The sequence below is a fragment of the Telmatherina bonti genome (genome assembly GCF_933228915.1).
Source record: "Telmatherina bonti genome assembly, chromosome: 1".
NCBI lineage: Eukaryota > Metazoa > Chordata > Actinopteri > Atheriniformes > Telmatherinidae > Telmatherina > Telmatherina bonti.
Window position 1 is genome coordinate 25454544 of NC_136619.1, and position 22698 is coordinate 25477241.

Consider the following 22698-nt stretch of genomic DNA (forward strand, 5'->3'; position numbering starts at 1 on the left):
TTTTCTGCATAAAATCAATAAACTTGGAGATAATTTTCTTTAACATTGTGACAAAAGCATAGTAGGTGTCTCAAATACCCTTCCAATAAGTCTGCCTGTCATTAGTAATATTTTAAAACAAACAGAAGTTCAAGAAGACTGAAGATTGAGGATGAGAAAGAATCTACTTAAAGTTCTTGTGGATTTGGAGGAATTGCAAGACAGGCTACTGGCCTTGACTGAGGTCTGCACTTCCAACTCAGGATAGCAAAAACAAAAGCACTTTTTCATTTTTACTTAAAAGAAGAAAATACATATACATTAGACTTTCCTCATTAAGCAAATGGAAAATTAATATATCTGAACTTCAGGTAGCCCAGATTAGATGGTTTGGTCTAAGTGCATGTAGTAAAAGTGTGATGCCAATGAAGATTTCTGTATCTTAGCAAAAAAAAAACAAAAAAAAAAACCTTAAGATTTTCACTAATTACCTGAGATAAACTACCTGAGGCTTCCTCGCTGAGGAGTACACAGTTTATGTTAATGACCCCACTAGCGCCACTGCGGGAGCAAAGAAGAGCATGCATATGCGTGCATATGTAGTGCCTCGCGGGGGCGGGTGATTGTGTATTCACGAGCTATTCAAACAACTCACAAAAAAAAAAAAAAAAAAAAAAAAAAAAATAGATAACACTGTTTTTAAACTGGCAGGGAGATCCTAAACTGGTCTGACCGATGTGCACGCGGCAGCTGGGGGCTTCAGTCTGACTAAAAGTCTAACACAGTCTAAAGATACCATGAGTACCTGTGTAGACTGAGTGTGAGATCCAAAACCTGACCGCAGATTATTATGAGTAAGCATGTGACAGGAGGTCGCTCATGGATGAATGATACCGCCGCTTCGTAAGACTTTAACACAGGTAAGTGATACGTTACACATTTACAACCTACGAGAAAAGTGCAGGAAAAAAGGGAGTGACATGAAAAAAAAAAAAGTGTGTAACTGTTTAGTTTTTACCTTCAGCGTACAAGGACTTGGAAGAATTCAGGTCGAGGTCCCCGCTGAAAAGGGAGATAAAGTCAGAGGGCATTGCAATCCCTCAGACTGAAGAAAGCAGACACCGTCAGAGAGACGCTGACGTTACGTAGCTGGAGTAGAATATCAGCTGTCTGACGACTAAAACTAATAAAAACTTCTCTTCACAGCTTGTATTTACTTTTAGCTGTCTCTGTTTCCATTCGGCTGAGTTCCCCCCGTCAGTCCTGTAACGACTCGAGTTTGTTGTCACAGCCTCACGCGGGAGCTACGCCCACACGGTGACGCAACACGTACGAATGACGTCTGGATTATTTTAATTAATTAATTTATTTATTGACTTATTTATTTATGACGAGTAAGGGAAATATTTAGTAGTTGAGAGTCAAGCATGTTTACTTTTATTTTTACTCCATGTTAACTATACTACAATTCTTCACTCCAGCTGTATTATTCTCACTTTGTGTTTAAGACTAAATTTGACGGAATATGAATTAAGTTAAATTAAAAATAAAGAGCTAAATACACATCAACTATAGTATAAGGCTGAAATGAAAATAAAGCTATAATGTACTAATATAATTAAAATATTTATAAAGAACAGAAATATATATATTGCTTTGCAGTGTTATATATTATGTAATGGATTGTTAAATATTATATATTTGTTTGTAACTAAAAAATCAGTACAAACCTTTCCAGAGAATAAATTGTCATATGTCACAGGGTATAAAGTGGCTTGGGTGAGCTGTCCAGGACAGTTTTAAGCTTATCGTGACTGTCCACTTCTTGACTTGTCACAGAGTTGCCACTAGATAGATATTATTAATTACTATGGAACCTTCTACCTTTGAAATGTAATCTGTGATGTTTTTGCTCAGTTTATGGGAACTGTGCAATGCTGGAGTAACTGATCGGTGACAAATAAATATCAGACCAACTGCAGGCAGCCATTACTGTCACTGATACAAAAGAAGTAGATGTGTTTTCACAGTCACAACTTGCATTCAGCTTTACTCATCATATCTGTCATTAACGGAGAACGCTTAGTCAACCCAAACTGCATGACTGTGAACGGATTCTCCCACAGCATTACAGTGTGCATTAATGTAACAGATGAATTGGCAGCAGACTACTTAATATTTATGGTTTATTGATCTCCAGATCAGATTACACAGTACTATGTATTTTTAATACATACATGAAGTAAAATTAGATGTTGTTAATAGTTAACATCCATAGGCAGCAGGTCTGTAAGTTCTATTTTATGTGGCCACACTGTCAATGTCATTTGCTTTCATATGACACTCCTAGGGAGAGCAGCTTTTTGTTAGAAATAACTATTCCTTTTATCCATTACACACAAAAATGAATTGTTTTGCTACTGATTCAAAAACAGTCTTTGATGAGGCAAATATACAGCTTAACTTATATAATCAAAAAAGTATGCTATACAATATGTACTACAGAAAACACAATTTTTTTCTTTAATGATATAATACACAATAAATACAATAACTACATAACATATGCATCATGTAATTGTTTCTATCTGTTTGTGTTGCTGCTTCTCCTTCAACAGAAACTAATATAAGGTCGTACAAATAAATAAAATTGATAAACTTGCAAGGACTACCATTCAGTCACAATAAAACAACGTGATAGGTACATTTTGGCAGCTACAGCATGTGATACCCGAACCAAAGCAATCTGGTGTTCTTCTTGGTAAATTATCATCCTTCATAAATATTTCTAGAAAAGTTGCGAGTTTGCTATTTGGGGCAGATTAAACAGCTTTCTTCTCAGTTAGACCATCGCCTTCCTGTTTCTTACATTTGAGTCCGAACAAACTGCAGAGTTTCATCAACATCAGGTCTACAATCTCCTCTTCCTCTGATGGCTGTAAAAACAGTGGACATTAGATATACTCAAGAAGGACAAAATCCCCTGAGATTGTTTATGTATTTTTACTACACGTTTTAATAAATGTTAATATTGTGATCAAAATTTCCTACGACATTAAGAGGACACCATATTCAACATTTCCGGTAGGCATTTATAAGTTACCTTGTGATGTATTTGCTCTTGACTGAATGCCACGAGAATGACAGAGATGAAGAGATTCAGCACCACAAAGGTCATGAACACAATGCAGGAACCAATGAAGAAAGCTCCAAGGACTGGGTTATAATTCAGAACCTGAGGGAGCACAAAAAAGAAATACAGTAAAGTAGAATCACTAGTCAATATCAGGTACAACACGACTATTATAACCTCAGACTAACCTCTTCATAGTTAAAAATGCCAAGCTGCAAGCTGACTATGGTTTGTGCAGCATCTAGCAGTGTCCGATAAGAGTACAGCTTCCACCCATACATCAGGTTTGACTACAAGAAAAAGAAGAAAGTTTATCTCTGTATTTATAATATTGTTTGAATAATGTCAGTTTTGCAACATGTGGATATAATAAGATATGCAGGGATTCCAGCAGCATGTTGATGTTAAGTGTGGGAAACATCTCACAGCAATGGAGTAGGCCAGGAACATGACAGTCATGACCACCAGGAAGCCCGAAATATCAGTCCAAGCTCTCTGCAGTGTGGCTGTGATCATATGCAGCTTGGGGTTCAATCTCAGTAGGTGCCACAGCTTGATTGTTGCAAGCAGTACCAGAAAGGCAATCAGATACCCAAGCACTGCATCCGCCTGGGCTGTCTCATGGAAACTGGCATATCTGGACCCAAAAAAGGAAACAATAAACTCTTGTTTTAACAATATAATGTAAAATATCATCTGTACTTTACAGTTATTAATTGTGTTTTTCTTGATAACCCAATAGCAGAAACTGTGAGACATACTGGAGAATCATGTCGCTCAAATGGTTGAGCAGCTAACCCATGCAAAGATATCACAGCTTGTCAATGCAGTACACCAAGGTTCAAATCTAAGTCAGAAGCCACATGGTGCCCCCCCCCCCTCTCCCTGTAGTGAGACAATGTTTTTTTTACATTGAAAAAAAAAGAAAAAACTATTTTCGTAGTGGTTTAATCAGTGGCCTTTCCGTGGGGAGTTTGCATGTTCTCCATGTATGTGTGGGTTCTCTCCTGTACTGCAGCTTCCTCTGAAAAGCCCAAAGACATGCAAGTTACATTAATTGGTTACTCTACATTCTTCCAAAGAGCAAATGTGTGAATGGTTGTTTGTCACACCTGCAATGAACTGGTGACCTGTCTAGAGTCATATTCACAAATGGGATGGATACATTATTTTTCTAATTCTGTACACTGCGCAGCAGTAGCTCTTCTCCCTTCAATGTGTAAAATGCTGAAGGCTGACGTCTGTCCATTAGAGGTCTTCCTCCTGAGAGGCCTTTAGCCTTCTCCGATCAGCCTGTTTGAGGTGGCTACACAATGAAGGTTTTAAGCATATGTTACTTAATGATTTCATTAAAACTTGTCATGTAACTCAGCAAAAAAAACTAATAATACTTACTACTTAATGCATTTTTTTTCTTTGTTGTTTTTAAAACAAAAGGGTACTGGCTAAAATAAGCTGTTAAAATTTCTCATTTTTACCATCATGTGTAGAAAGCTACAACATAACACAGAACACATAAGAGTGTGCCAGTGTACAGAAAGCTACAGAACCCCCCACCCACACGCACACGCACACACACACACACACACACACACACACACACGCACACACACAATGTACTTCCTTTTTGTATCTGTGTTTCTTCTGTGTCTAAATTGTTGTATTCTCCACCTTCTGTGTGTGTATACTGTCTCCTTCCCTGCCTGTCTGAGCTCCTTGTGTGTCCACTGTTCCATTATTATCCCATTGTTTACTTCTTGATCCCGTTCGCCTTGTGTATTTTGCATTCTGCCTTTGCTCTTTTTAATACATTTCCCTGTCTGTTTTGTACTTTGGACTGAGTTAAAGAATGCTGATTTTCTGTCCACCATGGAGTTATGCATTTGAATACTCTGCCTTGACCCAGTTTTGTGACTCATCTATAGGTCTTATGTTCTTACTGATGCCACTCAGAATTGAAACAGTGACCACTACAGAGGTTGGATGAGACTGAATGCTACTTAAAACTTTCCCATTTAACTCAAAAGCCAGGTGTTTGTGGGACAATGGATATTTCTATATTTATTTACCCAAAAGGGCTTTGGTTTGATTTTAAGACTATTTGAAACCTCAGAAGTTGGGTGTAGGGTTTCTCCTCTGCAGTTTACGTTTTTTTATGGTTCTGTTGTTGAAATATTAATTATATAAGTAAAAGTTACTGAATATAACTCAATTCCTTTAGTCTCTGGAAAACAAAGGAATGCTCTTTTCGCTGCAACTACTGCAACAGAGAAAAAAGGGACGGTGTTTGATGAATTTGGGGAGGAAAATGAAAAATAACAGCCATTGTGTGTGAAATCAGACCAACGGGAGGCTTATGCCAGAAATCCATACAGCAAATGAAGATTTAATAGTTCCTTCACTTATTGTTTGAATGCTTGATTATAACCTTATTTCGTTAATTGCTTACTGGTCTTTGTTGTTCTGGTAATAGCTTATGTCCCTCTTTCCCAGTAAAGTCCTCTTGATGAAGACAGACAGCGCGCTCCAACTGAGAATGATGATGGCCAACTCAAGCAGATTCCACTTGCACTTGAAATAAGTCCATTTCTGACTCTTCATCAGCTTTATCTGTAAACACCAAAGAGAAGCCTTTGTCATATATTCAGGTGCAGCTTTATGTATCTTGTTATCTTTAAAGGCAGTAAATCAGTGATAATGGTTATGCACCTGAACAAACATGTAGTAGATGATAAAAAGAAAGTAGACGACTTCAGAGGCCATTACAAAGATATGGAGGCCACCGGTCGACTGGTAAAGACGAACACTTTGAAGCTCACTTCGAAACTGGAACGCTCCTGGAAGAAACACAAAAGTTGCCATATTGTGCAGCTCTCACACAACAACTGTCCCTGAATGGCTTACCTATGGCTGTGCTTTCCAGCATGAGAGTGACAATGCAGAAGAGGTTGACATTAGCGTTGTACACAGTGAACTCAATGAAGATGGCTTGAGTGAACGCATCAAACCAGGTGTTTTCATAAAGGTACTGTAGGAGTCTATAAGTTCATGGATGACAAATATGTTTATTACAAGCTAGGACATTAGATTTTGTGAATGTAATTAGGAATTACAATATCTACCTTGTGGAATTTTGTAAATCTGGCCCCAGATCCATCACAAACCCTCCTCCTCTGTAGAGCCTCACACCTCCCCAGATGGGGTGGGCCCTCAGTTTACTCTGAGACTTGTATATCCATGGGCTGTGAGAGTTTACTGAGGTGTTATCACCTACAGATTGACTCCATCTTGGGCCGTAGGAGCCCATGTCCTCCATCTCCCATGAGTACAGTGCGTGACAATCTGGCACTGAGTGCTGCATGGAGTGGGCAACACGACAGGAGTCTTTCTGCACTCTCACCTGGCGAAGGCGAGCATTACCCACCAGCTTTGATTTTCCATCTGTTATGAATCCTGGAAGATTTTCAGATCACATGTGTGAAGACATATAATTGCAAATGAAACAGTCCATTTCATAACATTTATTATAGCTTCCATTTTCTGTTTGGAATAGAATAAAAAAATGAGCTCATTAAATAAAAATATGTCAAATGACACAAGCTAACATCCAGTTAGAGTCAATGTTAAGATAAAATTACTTCTTCTGCTTATTGCAGTTATAATTACATTTTTTAACAATCAAAACAGCCAATTAAATCAGGAAAATATAAATGTATTCACTGAGAGCTTACCTGGGTGCTTTCCAAACAAACTGCTCAGCAAAGTTGTATTTGCCCAGTTGAACACATCCTGAATACTCATGGAGTCTGAGATGCCTTTGCTGAAGCTTTGTTGAATGTGTTGGGTCAGATAAAAAGCATTGGGGTCCCTTTGACCGTATGCCACCAGAAGCAACACCCACATAAATCCCACATAAACTGCATTAAAACAAAGTTTTAACATTAGCATCTCAACTTGTATCCTATTGCTTCTATTTTTTGCTGCATGTCATAGATGTTACATCACCAAGAATCTCCCTGATGAGGATGAAGACTTTCTGGGCCTTCATCATGTTGCTCCGCATCCTCTCTATGTCAGTAATAGGCGGTGGCTTATAGAAACTGCATGTGCTGTCTCTTCTTGTTACCTGCACCGCATCTGAAATATCTAAGGGAAGAATTTTAAACTGTTTATTTGGATTTTACTGATCTGTTGACTTTTTAAAAATTGCATTGTATTGCTTTTATACAAAATTTCTATGGTAAAATTATGCACATGTGAAAGATGTCTGCTATCCTCAACATGATTTCATCTTAAAAGAAAAAAATAAATCATGCCTGGGTGTCTGAAATTATCGTCTATCTGTGGCTCTCCAAACTCCTCCTCATCAACTTTCTTCAAAACAAGAGCAAAGAAAGCAGCAAAACCAAGAACCTGTAAGAAAAGATTTTTACACTTCAGTACTGGAGCACTTCATGATACTATTCAGAGTAAAAATCTAGTGATTTATCAGTGTAGGAGCTAGTTAATTAGCAAGACTTACATAAGGCATTTTGGAACTGAGGTTTTGACGCGTGTCAGATACAGGCTCATTACATTTACTGGCTCTGTGAGAGCATGTAACAAAATATTTCCAGACATAGAGTGGAATGTTTCAATAGCTATCAGCAAAAGTGATAATAAAAATATTGAGCCGCATATAGAAAATGGTTTTGTAGTGCAGTCTTTTCATAAATACAGAATCACTATGACTGATATGTATATTGCAAAACCAGTCGAAAATGAGTTGGAATAGCTGAAAATAAAGAGGTATAGAAGTTAATTACTGACTTTGTTGACAGGCTGTCTCATTTGGTTACTCTCACCTTCAGAGGCTGGGTAATAAAGAGACTCTCAAAGAAGGAGACCACCATGGAAATAAGCCAGCTTATAGAGCGTTCTTTACCATAAGTCAGCCCATACATCATAGTGAAGTATCCTGACACTCCACTGGTTGCAATCACCAGAATCCATCCAACAAACACAAACCACCAAGGCAGCCCTCCTTGACAGCACTTCTTGTTAGCCCTGCCATTTATGCTGTCTTCTGGACTGGGGCTCCGATTATACAGGTCTCCATCCAGACTGGATGAGGGCAAATGGAACTCCAAATAACTTTTCATGCCCTGAACCTGCTGCATGGCCTTGTTGTAGCAGTCGGGTCTTGGGAAACTAGAAGGTCCTAACAGACCAAGTTCCTTCTCAACATGACGCAGCTGCCTGTATAAGTAAAGGCTGTTATTGTTCTTCTGAACGTCATCTGATGTCTTCTCTGGGCTTCCACACATGCTGTTTTCTGTAGAATATAAACAGGTGTAAGGAGGACAAACTGTGTATATGTAGTTTTAAAATATATACACAATAAATAATGGAAACAAAATAAACTTGTCAGGATTTCTGCACTGCCTTCAACGAGCTGCGTGCTCCCCCTGCATGATTGCTGATTATCCTCGCCTCTGTTGCCCTCTATTTAACCACCTGCCCTAGATCTGTTCAGTGTGAGATTGTCTGTTTTTCCACAGCCTTCAAGCGTTGTTCATGTGCCTGGCTCTGAAAGAAAACCTGGTCATGACCCTGCCTGTCCCCCTACCACTGTCTTTGCTACATCCTTGGTATGAATTGACCACCTGTTGCTAAACCTTGCCTGATCCTGACCCTGCCTCTTGCTTGCTACTTGGATTTATTCAACTCTCTCGTGTCTTTTGGTGTGGACCCTGGACTTTATTTGGAGCTTGTGATTCTAGATTGTGAAGATCTTTCTTTCTGGAGGACCACTCTGAGACTGCCTATGTCCCTCATCTCCTGATAAACCTTCATTTTTTTGGGCACTCCTGGTTTTTTGGCTCTCCTGTCTTTTGTGTTCCAGACCTCCTGACAATCAGACTAAGCAAGACCACCTTCAACACTATCTCTGTTTCAATAAATCTGTTAAGCGTGCCTTGATGGCTGAGTTTTGGGTTCTGGTTTCTTTAACCGTAAAAAAACTAGGAGAGCACAGACCTCTGCCAAGCAGTACAGTTCCAAACAATAGTGTGAATTCCACCCTATTTTATAGTCCTACATTTACTTTATATGTATACACTATTACATTCCCAGATACACTGATAATCTCCAGTGTCTTGGTTATATTGTTGCACGTTTATGTCATTTGATCTCTTGCAGTGATGAAAATGCCAAAGATCCCTTACTTTTTCCTGTTTGGGATTGTTGTATCCAGAATTTAGCCAGGATCCACATTTAACTCTAATATCTTGTAAAACCTGTTGGGGAACCTCTACTGTATTTTTTTTTTTTAACCACACACCCTGACCATTTATTGCGGAATTATAAACAGAAATACTGAAAATTACCCACAAAATAAAAAAGAATCCTTCAAATATTCCTGGATTATGATGGTGATCCAGATCTCTTTCAAAATGAAATAACAGATCAAGATCAATTCTCAGAGAAAAAATAGAAATCCAGTTTTTCTGTAAAGTTACTAAAGGACACAAAGACAGACATATACATTGGAAGAAGTAGTATAACCTCTGCCACCTCCTTTTGTGAAGGTAATGAAAAGTCCTATAAAATTTATTGTGATGTTTACCTTGTAGATTTACTGAACCTAAACTGAGGATCATTGCACGATCCCTCTTGGTGGACTCGGTGTAGAAGTCTCCAGCCACTCCATTCTGCTGTCTGATAATGTCCTCCACCAGAGACAACAGAGTGTTGATGTCAGTCTGGTGACCCTGATGGAGCTGCACATGTGGAAGTGGACACTTCATAGCCTTTGAAAGAGACTGTGCAATTCTCTTTATGTCCTGATGTGGAAACCACAGAAAGCTGTTCAGTCGTGACAGAGTAATCATTGCATCCATGATATTCTCATAATACTTGTTTAGGTTCACCTTGATCACTGTGTCTGGAGTGATGTCTTTTATCTCCTTCTGAGGGGATGGAGTTTGTGAGGGAGAAACCTTCACAGCATTTCCCTCTTTTGATTCGTCTGTTCTGGTGGTTTTCTCTCGAGGACGAGTGTTTCTGAAGATACTCACAATAAGGAGATTGATGGGAAACATTATGATGGAACTTTGGATTCCAATCATAACCTGTTGCCAGGTGAACTCGATATGCCCTGGAAAGTAAAGTTTTGCTTTATATTTTGGTTAATCACTTGCAATATAAGAAAAATATCCTTTTTGGAACTTTATTATCAGGGTTTTGAAGCTAAACCGTAGCTTACCATTGTAGCTAAACAGTAAAACCCTCCAGAAATATTTTTTTTGCTTGTATGAATGTAAACAGTTGAAAAATCTGAGATTACAACACCTTTGTTGTGCATGTTTGCAAAAGAATTACAATTGTGTCTTAAAATAATCCTATTTCATATCTATATTTTCTTAATCCAGTTTGTGACTCATAAAGCTTAAAAAACATCTTAGCCTACCCAAATCCATGGTCTGCTCAGAGGGGTCTGTAGGGATGCCCCAGAACATGATGCTAGTCAACATGGTGCATAGAAGAAGGGAAAAACAGCAGGACACTCGTTGCACACGTGTGAAAGTGCTGCAGGGAGGTCGATTAATGACAGAGAACCAGATGTGGCCATCTTGGAAATCCTTAGCTGTCTTCATGGAGAACAAATTACTAAAACGTTTAGAAGAATCACAGTAAAAGAGGATTAAATTGGAATTGGTAACTAACAATAATAAAGTAGCTACTCGGATGAGGGGTCTAACCTGAATCTCTTCAAATCCATCTCTGTTGCCACTGGGAAAACCTTGTCAAGAGTGCACTCTGCCACATCGACTGCCAGCCAGGAATTACACAGAAAGTGCCATTTCTGACCAGTTTCTAGATCCTGCACCATCACTTTATTCACATACCTGCATATCAAAATGAATAATTAATCTGCAAATATGTTGTAGTAATATGCAAACTTATGCTTACCCTAATTCATCCATCCACTAACCATGCAGGGTGTTCTCCTGAATTGTCGTGCCATAGTCTAATGCTCTGGAGATCTCCAAGGGAAAAGTGTGTGGTCAGCAAAAACATGTCCACCCCACCCCTCTCAAACACTGGCTTCTTCGGATCTGTCAAGTGATGGGGTTCGCTTTCTCCCTCTGTTCCCAAGAGAGTAACAGTCACCTGAAACACAGGCGGTCAGTCAGAATGGAAAAAGATAAAAGAGAGTCATACTATATAATACGCCAGATGCTTTTCACTGACCTGAGAGGAAGTGGATGCACCACGCCGGTGCCCTGTGCTAATAGTTAGTATATAACGATACTCAGCTAAGGGGTCATTGTCCATAAGAACTGTTATCTTAACCTGCAAGTGAGCACAAAGATAGTAAAAGGACTATTAAATGCTTATAAAGGGAAATAACAAAGGCTACAAGGGGGTTCAACAGAAGGCAGTTAAGTTTTTCATGGTCTTTCAATGCTTGAAGGATTTAATATTATACCTGAGAGGATAAAAGGCTGAATTAAAACCAAGACCAAATAAATAATCTGCCACGTTACTGTCAGTTACCTTTGCTGAATCCTGGATGTCTTTCTTGCGTGCCCATACAAGCACCAGCAGATAAGCAGCAAAGATGGCCGCCACAAAACACACCACCACTGGATTATTAGTGAATGTAGAAAAAAGTTCAACAGTGCGTGAGATATCCACTAAGTTTGGCATGACAAAGAAAGAGCTGCCAAAGAAGGTTAAGTGGTTACAGAGGCACTGAGTGACCAAAGGTGTGGTGAGAGGACCAACCTGTAGATAAAAGAATATCAGTAATCAAAGATGCATTTATACAATAACCACAGATACTTGCTATTTTGTGCCTACCCTGCAGCCATCTTCCATCCAAGAGGACACAGTCTCATTCCAGTATTTACACTGAGCAGCAATGGAAATGACAGTGACCGTGGCATTGACAGATCTAACACCAGGCTCTACAATTGGCTTCATAACAAGGTAATGAGCTCCAATACCTCCTGTCCTGTCTCTGGGACTCAGCACCCAAGTAAATTTAGTCTCTGTAAAAAGCACAGTCATTGTAAGTAGGCATAATTTTAACTGAAAACAAAAGATACATTAATCAATAGTTAAAGATCCATATTTTAAAAATAAAAAGTTCTTGTGATACATATTCTTATATATGTATTTGTATATATTTTTCCATGTCCTACAATGCAAATTAATTGGTTTCAATACTGACCTTCATTTGCATTCTCAAGTGGGATCTTAGTCTTGGCTACATAGTTGTCATCATTTGGATAATCGTTATGTCCCAGGAATAGCATAAATGATATATCTTCAGATGGCTCCATTTTCAGCACTACAGTGACGTCTGGTGACGGTATGTCAATTATTAATGTGCTGAAATTGGCAAGGTCAAGGACCGTGCTGTTCTCCTGTCCACCATCGAGCCTTGGTAGGAGAATCTGAAAAAAAATCAGGAAAGATTTTGTTCAATAAATGTTATAAATATTCTGATTATTGAGAAAAGCATTAAGTATACCTCTATTTCTTTAGGTAAGTTCTCAACCGGTATGACACTGCCATCTGCTCTGGTGAAAGAAAGTGATCCCACAGTTCCTGTGATGTTTCCTCCGTTCCAGGAGAACGGATTCTTCTCAAAACTCATCATCTGAAAGGCACGCACACATTATGAGGAGAAATCCAAAATATGAGCAATACAATGACTCAGACTACTGTAAAGGCAGAAGAAAAACATGATTTTTTTTCACCTGGAATTTCTGTTTCCTATGGCTTAATCTTTATTTACCTCCACCAAGGTGGTTATGTTTTTACTAGTATTTATCTGTTTGTTTGTGTTCAAGATAACTCAAAAAGTTAAGGACGGATTTTCATGAAATTTTCAGGAGTTGTTGGAAATGTGAAAAGGGAGAACTGGTTTAATTTTGTTGGTGATCCGGATCCCTGTTTGGATCCAAGAATGTTTGTCTTTGTGTGGCCCTGCGATGGACTGGCGAGCTGTCCAAGGTGTACCCTGCCTTTCGCCCAGAGCCAGTTGGGATAGGGTCCAGCTTCCCCGCGACCCTGAATTGGATAAGGCGGTTTAGAAAATGAATGAATGAATGTTTTAAAGGATTCTTTAGCATTGTCCTTGGCTGAGATTTACGCTCTCTGAGTGCTTTTCTAGTTTAATTATAATTTAATTAAATAACCATCCACGCATGTATTTTCTTGGTGCTTATCTGGGGTCGGGTTGGGGTCAGCTACCTAAGAAGCGATGCCAAGCCTTTTGTATTCCCATGCCACTTCTTCCAGCTCATCCAGGACAATCCCAGAGCATTCCAAGGGAAGCCAGCAGATAGAGTCCCTCCGGCACATCCTGAGTCTTCCCAGTCTCTTCCTTTTGGGAAGACCTGGGACACCTCACCAAGGGAGGCACATCCAGGAGGCAGCCTAACCAGATGCCCAACCCACTTTACCTCCTCTTGATGTGAAGGAGGAAACGACTTTATTCTGAGCCCCTCCTGGATGGCTGAGTTTCTCACCCTATCTCTAAGAAAGAGACGAACCACCCTGCAGATGAAACACTTTTGTTTTGTGGGTTTCTACCCACAAACAGCTCATGAGTAAGTGATGGTAGGAAGATAGATCAACCAGAAAATTAAGAACGTCCCCTTTTGGTTCAGCTCTTTCTTCACCATGACAGACTGATGCAAAATCCACATCACTGCAAACACTGCACTGATATCCTGCTCCATCCTTCCCATACTCATGAACAAGACCCCAAGATACCAGAACCCTTCAATTTGGGGTAGGTGCTAATTCCCCTCCCAACTTCTACACACTCAGCTACAAATTGCTCTATCCAGATTCATAAATCACAGCTTGATGGAGCCAACAGCATAACATCTGCAAAGAGCAGAGACCCAATCCTGAGTTCCACCAAACTGGACCTCCTCAACACTTTGGCTGCCTAGAAATTCTGCCCATAAAAGTTTTGAACAGAATTGGTCACAAAGGGCAGCCTTAATGGAGTCCAACCCTCACTGGAAACAAATCGGACTTACTGTCATCAGTTGTACAGGGACCAAATAGCATGTACCAATTTTCTTTCTTGCAGACAGCTTAACAATATAAGTGCAGAGATGTCCACAAGATGTTGTCACTGACAATAATAAAAAAGAGGAAAAGCCATATTCACAGGAACAATGCAGAGCAGTGTCTTAGAAAGAGCTCTACCGTGTGATCGCATGTTTACTGTTTCCTTCTCACTCGTTTACTTGCAAACTTACTCTGACATCCACTGTCTCTTCTGGAAAGATAACACCAGCAGGCAGCAAGGGAAGGGAAAATCTAGAGGAACTGTTCTTCTGGACATTTATGTTCTGCTTTTGCATGTCTTCTGGAGATATTCTGTGGGAAACAGAATCAGAGAAATTTTATTAAAAAAAAAACCACTCCGTATTATTAGGATAAATACTCAGCATTCATCTCTTACTTGTTCACATACACACTAATCTGACCAGAATCGATGATATCAGGGTGTCCATTCAACTTTTTATGATGCAGCAAAGCACTCTGAATGTTGTTTATCCCACTCAGAAGGGAATCAGAGACTTTTTTCTGCAATTATACAAGATCGTTTTTGTGCAATGTCACAGAGAAAGGAATGGTGTTTTGGTTCAGTCAGTGCTCTCCGTACATTTGATGAAACATTCAAAATATTACTGGCTGCTTCAACTATTGGTGTAGCCGCTTGCATAACCTCTTCGTGATCCTTGCTGAGCTGATTGACACTGATGGTGTTAAGAGAGGAGCTGAGGTCCACTAACAATGTGGCTGCTTCTTCCTGGTGAGGAAAATGCAGACAAAAAAACCCCCCCATAAAGATTCAAAGTCAGTGTTTCCAACTTATATTGAGCTTATCAGCATGTCACCAAGTTCAGCAAACTTTGTATATACTAAACAATAAAAGATGAATTGGGTATCTGATGATATTGTACTCTGGTCTTTTTTGCAAGTTGTACTTATGTAAATTTATTTTTTATGTCTTCTAACTTTAATTCAAACTCAAGTCACTTACAATGGCTTTAAAAACAAACAGCCTTAAGAGTCTTTTACATCTGCCACTGCTAAACATGATAAACATTTGCTGTCAAATCTGTCATAACCTAATATTTTAGATGAGAAGACAATTATGATTCATTGGTTAAATATAACCTGCTCTTACTGACAGTCAGCACAACATACAGTGAGGGACACTTACAACAAGCTAATTCTGATATATTTTCTTTGGCATTTTGTGAAAAATAGCAAATATTAGTTGTATTAGTTTAGCTTTTTCTATATGTAATGTAATATGTAACAATTGCATATTAGAATTAAAGTTGTTTTGAACCCTAATATTAATGATTTGCTGTTTATGTGATTTCATATATATATATATATATATATATATATATATATATATATATATATATATATATATATATATATATATATACATATATACATATATAAAATGTTTATTTACTTTTGTGTAACTCATTCCCTGCTGTCACATTATTTATAATGTGAATATGTCCGACCTTCTCTGGCACCCTGATAATTTTGCTCCTCTCTGTCTTGGCTAAGGTCCTCCAAATTATATTTTCCTAATTTATAATATTTGTAGATATTTATTATATTTTATAATATTGTACTTGGGCAACAGGACTGAGCTCATCGGAGATCTGTGTGAGTTCTGCTACAGCTGTGGCCGTCACTTGCACTTCCTGGGTTGTGTTGCTCGGGACGTCCAGTAGAACTGTTGTGATTTTGTTCAGCATTCGTTCTCTGAGCTGAAAGTAGAGCAAGTTCTGCTTAACATCAGGATGTTGTCTCTTCATAGGATACTGTATGTTAAAGGTTTCACAAGAATTGCAGCATGTCAGCCTCTCTTACCTTTGATCGTGCAGTTTTTTCATTTTGGTCAGCCTTTGAATTCAACATTTCAGACACAGAAGTGAACATTTGTCCGAGTATCTGAGCAGAGAGCAGGCCTTGCTGCTCTAACTGACTCACAGTCTCTTCTACTTCAGACTGAAAAGTTGTTATGGCGTCACTGCCATCACTTTTCCGTACCTTTCAGAAAAAAACAGATTTCTCTATCAGCTGATCAGGAAGATTGATTTGTCTAATCCTCCTTCCCTCTACAATATGCATTAATAAGAAGAAGACAACAAACCTGGGTAGAAACAACTGTAGTTATGGTAGTATGTTCATTTTTCACAGTAACAACCACAGATGAAATGTAGTTGTTGTTCTCATCGCCAAGAGGCAAGAAGACTGATTTCACCTCATTTGCATTACTGCACCGAAGCAGGTTGCCTTTAAGACAGAACAAACTGCATACTGAACTCTCAGGAATAATAGTCTAATAGCAGTCAATAATAGTCTAATACTCTCAGACTGATAGTGATTACCAAAACTTTAATATTAAGCACAGCTACGCCAGACTCCAAATCTGTTTTTTGTTGTTGTTGTTTTTTTAACCTACATTTGAGTTTATTATAAATGTTATATGGATAAAAAAGAAAGAAAGAAAATTTAATAACCAAACTTAGACAGTTAAAAAAAAAACCTCTTTGCTTTTAACTCCAGAAGTCTTTTGGCTACGCTCACTTACCAAATTCTGTCCAACTACTTCTTTCTAATTTCTTTATAGCTACAATAGATCATCATAAGCTTACTTTCCAACACATATTTCCTATTTGTCCGACAGTGTAAAAAGCGAAGAGACAACAGTGCAACACCCTGCCACCTGTGTTGGTCCTGAAGCAGAATACACAGCCCGTAGAGCAGAAGGATGTTTCCTTGCATGTAATGTCAAAAGCATCAAGCACAGTTCCTGACGGTGGAAAGATGCTGCATGTAGGGACTGCAGGTGCATCAGCTGGGGATGCTGGGTCAGGCCTTGGTATTGGAAGACTGTATTTGACAAAGCCAGGCACTGATTTGCCTTTTAGAAAAAAGAAAAAAAAAAGAAACTTTACTGATTATTGTTTGAAGAAGTTGCAAAAGACAGAGGTTTATGTATGATTTAGGGATCAAATCACACCATAGGCAATCACTGTGATGTTTTGCAGCATACTCATGGACGCTTTTAGATACTGGCTATGAACGGCAAATTCAGTGTCACCATCTTGCTTCTCAATAGGTGGTCTGCTTCCTTCCTTTGTGTAACAATCAGCAAGGTCACCCTGTGAAAAGATAATCAGGTAATAATTGCTTTAGATCCAAAAATCTTTCATTTATGTGTTTGTTTATCTATTTATTGTGTAAGACTTACTGTCAAAAGTTTCAGGTCTTGAATAAACCAAATAACATCTGGGCAGGTTGACTTACACCTGAGTCTTAACTTTACATGATTGTTCACATTCATCGAATCACAATTATCACAGCTGTAATAATAAAAGTAAATGTATGACTATTTATTTGGGATATAGCATTAAATGTAAGACATGTCCTGCACCTCTAATTTAAAAACATTTGAGCTTGCATTGCAGATATAACCTTTTTTACCTTATAGTGATATCTGTAAATTCCCTTGGTGGAGCAACAGTGATGCACTTAGAAGATGAAGCAATGTCAACCCATCTCCTAAACCATCTTCTTTTCCTCACAGTTAAAGTGTATTTAAATATTTCAAATGGATTTGGAAGACAGTCTTTCTCAATAATGTGGGTTTCATCCTTTGCTATGTTTCTGCATTTGCAGTTTCCTTCTGCATAGACACAAACAGCAACACAGTTAACACAGCAAGGATACTACAGTGCAGCTGATGTATAAAAGGTGTGTGTGTGCATAAACATATAGCTTGCAAAAATTCCTTTGTTAAGTCACTAATTTCTGGATTATCTTCAGGATGTACTATAAAATGCACAAATAGGCCTTAACATTAAAGCCATCAACAGGTGAAATCTGTAGGACTGCTCTAAGAATACAAGGCTTTGCTGGAAAAACCTGATCCAGTTTTTTTTTTTTTTATTGTTTTATAACATGTTAGTGTAGATTTCCTTGATTTTGGATGTTGATCAAACAAAAAATATAAATATAGTGATCAAGAAATAAAAGAATTAATTTACTTATTGGTACTTAAGCAATATGAATAGTTGGGATAAAAGCAGACCTGCATATCATCAAAGTCTTGCATTACAAATATTATCAATGGCAGTAAAGAAAAATATTGGGTGCTATACAAGTCACTGTTTGCAGGTTTATCTAATTATGTTGACCCTCATATGACCTGTAAGTATCGTAATGACTACCAGCTGCAAATCATGAAAAATGAGTGAATGTGTTGTGATCTTACTGCATTTCCATTCAAATGCAAGTCCTTTGCTGGGTAGTGATTCAGTTCCATCTACCGTCAGTGTGACTTTCTGAGTGTGATCTACCAGAGTCTCAGGAGAAGCAGTTATCTTCAACTTAGTGAAGCCATTGACGCTCATGTTACCAGTCTGCAGATGAAAGCAAATATGTTTTGTTAAAGCAGAAACCAGCAGGTACATTCAACAATTATTTCCACAATAAAGAAATGACTGATGTCTATACTGGTACCATGTTTCCATCTTGGCTTGATGGGAAGTCTGAACAATTCAGGCAGGCCTGAAGTACCTTCTCCAAGTTCAGATCCACATCAGACGTTGAAAAGGCGTTCATAGCTCGTACTGTCACTGTTAAAGGTCCTGTCCCAGAAGAGTTTAACATATTTTTAACACTAGGTATTAACTGTTTTGACAGAATTAAAGCACAAATTAAGTGCTAAATACCTTCAAGTGGATTGGAGAACATATAGGTTTGCAGGCTGTTATTCAGCATGTCTCTTGTTTCAGTCAGTGTGTCAGTGGTTCCAGTGAGATTAAATAGCAGCTGCACTGGCGCTCCTTGCTCCAATGAAACACCGACAATGAGATCGGTGGAGTCAGGACAAACATCCTCTTCTGCTATCACAGACGCTTGCAGGCCATTAACAAGCTCAAGGAGACACAATACCAGATCAGTGGACACAGTGTGAGTTGTCACCCCATTAGATGCAGCTATAGTCAAATCATGGCAGCCATGTCCAAGCTTCTGCATCACTGTTGCATTCAATGTGATGTTGTGGGGTGTGATCCCCAGGTCCACTGAGGAATTTGCAATCACATGGGCCTCATGACTGATTGTGTAGGAAACATTTGTCCCTAATTGTAAAAAAAAAAACTTGAATCACATTCTTGAAAAATGTTACTTTTATTACAAAGGCTTTATTATAAATGTTGATGACTCAGCTAAGTTTAAGACTAACTCACCTGTCTCCACCTTAAGCTGGATCTGAACAGGACCGCCATAAAGTGCATTGCATTTACTGCCATCTGTTGACCCATTCCTGCTATAGCACTTGATCTCACTAAACTCCCCGACAGGCTCCTGAATTGTCACCACTTTCTGTGCTGTAACGTGCCAATCACTGGTGGAACACTCCACCTCAACCTTGAAAACACCAGGTCGCTGAAATTTGTGTATAATTGTGCTCTCCATCCTGTAACAAAAAAGTTCACTTTTATTATAATAAAATTCTGAATGGATCTATAGTCTCTTCAAATTAAATGCAAGGATTTGCTCACTCTTCTGGGTTGTACGGATCAATAATGTTGCCGTCTCCAGCATTCACTGCACATGATAGGTTCCCCTGAAATGGATGGAGGAGCCACTTCACAGTGATAGTTACATTATCAAAGACAGACGCCAGTTTAGTAATCAGTAGGCGAAGCCCTGCAAAGAATGGTATAATTAAATCATACTCATGGAAATGAAGGCTACTTGTAATATTAAAAACAGCTCATGTTAACCAAATCAATGCTTTCATTTAATTATTGTTGAACAGATTGCTGGATGTGACATAAAACAGAGGAAAATTTAAGCATAAGAAATTTGGTCATAAATATAAGAACACTATAAATACAGCACTTGGTCAGGGATAGACAACATATATTAAAACAGTCTGTAAACGACTGAGTGCCTATAGAGATAAACTCGAAAATACAATAAAACACACACAGATAACTAACAGAAAGTTAACTCACCATCACTCTTGCATGCCTTTAGTAAATAAAAACACTAAAATGAAAAAAAAATACTAATTGTATGCCCGACCTTGTTTGCAGCGGTATTCAACAGACAGATAACTTCCCAGCACAGGACATGGATCACCAAAAGAACTCTGATCCAGTGAAGACTGGCATGCCTGCAGGCCACGACAGTCAGCTGGAATGACACATGCAGCAAGTTAAGTGCATGACAATAATGCTTAAAAAAAAAAAAAAAAAATCACGCCTCCATTCAATGATCAACCTGTCTTACTCCTATTTCCGACAAGCAGTTCTATTAGGAAGTGCACAAGGAGTTTCTATAAAGCCAGGGTAATACCATATTTGATCTTTGAGGAAAAAAACTTATTTATGATTATTTTTGTATGCCTTAGCTTGCATCTTGTATAAAGCAGTTCTTACATAGCCAATAATATTCCCATTCAAATTAAATACAAATAAAAGGTACGTTTGAAGACAATTTTCTAAAAGTATAGTGTGTCAGCATTATGTCAAACTTAGAAATTGCCACATAGCTGAAAAATAGTCAGTTCTAATATATAAATTACAACTATTAATAAATCATCTATTTTCAAAATTTTACACACAAAATTAATAAGAAAAAGCAATAATTTCATAGCATATGTTGTAATTCAAGGTACCTGTAACAGAATCGACCACATTAATCCAGCTGCACTCTTCCTGGGAGAGTGCCGGTGATGCCGCAAGTTTGGATCTGCAGTAGTGGACTGTTTTTCGTCCATAAAAGCCATCTTCAATCTCTATAACTTGCCCAGAGCCACACTGCAATGTGACATTGTGGCCTTCACATGCAATAGCTCTTCCAGAATCTGCAAAGAAAAAAATATTCAAAAACAAAAAAGGAGAAGGAAATCAAGCATGTCATACTGAACAGATTTATGAAACAGAGTGTGTACCAAACTGGCAAATGAAGTTGAGTTCCTGGCTACAGTTTTCTGTGGCTTTCCACTGAAAACCAGCATGTCTCAGGATATGTCCACAAGTTTCTTGTGGTTCTGGAAGGTTTACCCAGTTACTGTAGCTGACATCTGAGCCATCCAACCATGCAAGAGAACCTGAGAAAAAACAACGAAATTGTAGAATATATTTTTTAAATAATTAAATTTTAGTGCTGAGTTGAGAACTTCAAGCAAATGTGAAATCAGCTTCTATTTTATCAGTTCCACCAGCTGATACACCAAGACACATCAAGATGGACATCAGATAATGTTTCTGAGGAAGACTCAAGTAACAGTATAAACATGTCAAAAGGTGAAACTGTCTCCTTTCTAAAGGTACTATTTGTCTAATAACAAAAGAAACAATATATCCATTAGATCAGTCCATTTTTAATGTCCAAAAAGTAATAAATAAGATAATGACAAAGGGAGCAAATTGCCAAGATTAGTTCTTTGTGAAGCGAAATAAAGGCACATATATAAATCAGCCCACTTGACAGTGACTCTTTTGAGACGTTGAATAGATTAAGAATTTTCCACAACCAGACCCACCTGTTGCTTGAGATATCCAGTCTCCCTATGTATATATCAATAAAATCATAGCGGGTCTTAAGCATAATGCAAGTTGCGTGATAAGAGAGGAACAGAGGGGAAAATGTCTTCATTTAATTTTTTTTTTCCATTCTCAAGAATAACCATTGACCATACATCTACAGTTAGATTTGTTGCTCATATCGGCAACAATTCACATAAATGTTAACTGCTGAAAGGGTACATTTCAGAGAATGTTCTACCTGTTATAATACTGAAACACTGAGCATGTATAACTCAGTTGTTCGAGCTGATGTTTTTACTTTTTAATGCTTCCTGCACTCCACTGTAATACTTTTAATGTATTAATGAAAAGCATTTTGAATTGCCTTGTACATGAAATGACCTGCACAAATAAACTTGTCTTGCAATTCCTTACTTTTCTTTAACAATCAAAGACAAGACATTAAACAACCTCCACAGTCTTGTTCTGCTTGCGTGACCTCTTACCCTCTCCAGTAGTGAGGTCCAACGTGAGGTTTGGAGCTGCAGGTGCCAGCCCAAGCCACCAGTCCTTCTCAGGTTTCAGGTGGGTCTGAAGAAACTGCTGTGTTTCATCATTCAGAATGAAGGCAAGATGTCCCCCTCCTCGCTCACACCATGTCTGAGCTCTCAGAAACGATAGCTGTAGACCCACAAACTCATAGCAGGCACCCTCAAAGCCCTTCTGGCTATCTGGGCAAGGCAAAGCTTCTGCGTCCTCATCTGCAAAACAGCTGAAGCTGAAAGAGAGAACTATCAAGGTGAGTTTGGTTAAAGCAGTTGTGTCCATCTCTGTGGTCTGATCAGACTTTCTGGTTGCATCTTGTCTTTAAAGGGTGCTGACATCAGCAGCTCTGACAAAAGCAGCCACCCAGCTTTGCGATTTGCCCATAATCTTTAAGGAACTAACAAAGCTAACAATGTTCACAGCTCACTGTCAACA

The 22698-nt window shown here is 38.5% G+C and overlaps 2 protein-coding genes across 2 annotated transcripts in view; both read right to left on the minus strand.

Annotated features, from left to right (window-relative positions):
• The window catches only part of nfat5b (nuclear factor of activated T cells 5b), a 30581-nt gene extending 29507 nt beyond the window's left edge, over positions 1-1074 (minus strand). Inside the window, exon 1 of the mRNA XM_079253187.1 lies at positions 998-1074. Coding sequence (XP_079109313.1) covers positions 998-1070 — 73 coding nt within the window. The 5' untranslated portion in view covers positions 1071-1074. The remainder of the gene's footprint in view (positions 1-997) is intronic.
• A 1727-nt stretch (positions 1075-2801) lies between these two features.
• LOC306773463 (polycystin-1-like protein 2) lies at positions 2802-22545 on the minus strand (the record flags this gene model as incomplete). The annotated part of the gene is made up of 41 exons (XM_079263279.1): positions 2802-2915; positions 3083-3214; positions 3301-3402; positions 3539-3749; positions 5562-5722; positions 5822-5949; positions 6017-6150; positions 6235-6565; positions 6844-7029; positions 7118-7258; positions 7429-7525; positions 7957-8426; positions 9720-9936; positions 10024-10250; positions 10563-10762; positions 10855-11001; positions 11088-11266; positions 11348-11449; positions 11654-11884; positions 11960-12150; positions 12333-12558; positions 12636-12764; positions 14386-14506; positions 14592-14716; positions 14796-14942; positions 15796-15933; positions 16037-16216; positions 16320-16462; positions 16896-17093; positions 17193-17334; positions 17424-17535; positions 17657-17858; positions 18447-18594; positions 18695-18822; positions 18907-19317; positions 19426-19655; positions 19741-19888; positions 20270-20380; positions 20865-21053; positions 21141-21299; positions 22224-22545. 41 exons carry the CDS (start codon positions 22543-22545, stop codon positions 2802-2804), a joined length of 7410 nt encoding a protein of 2469 aa, XP_079119405.1.
• Positions 22546-22698: the final 153 nt, after the last annotated feature.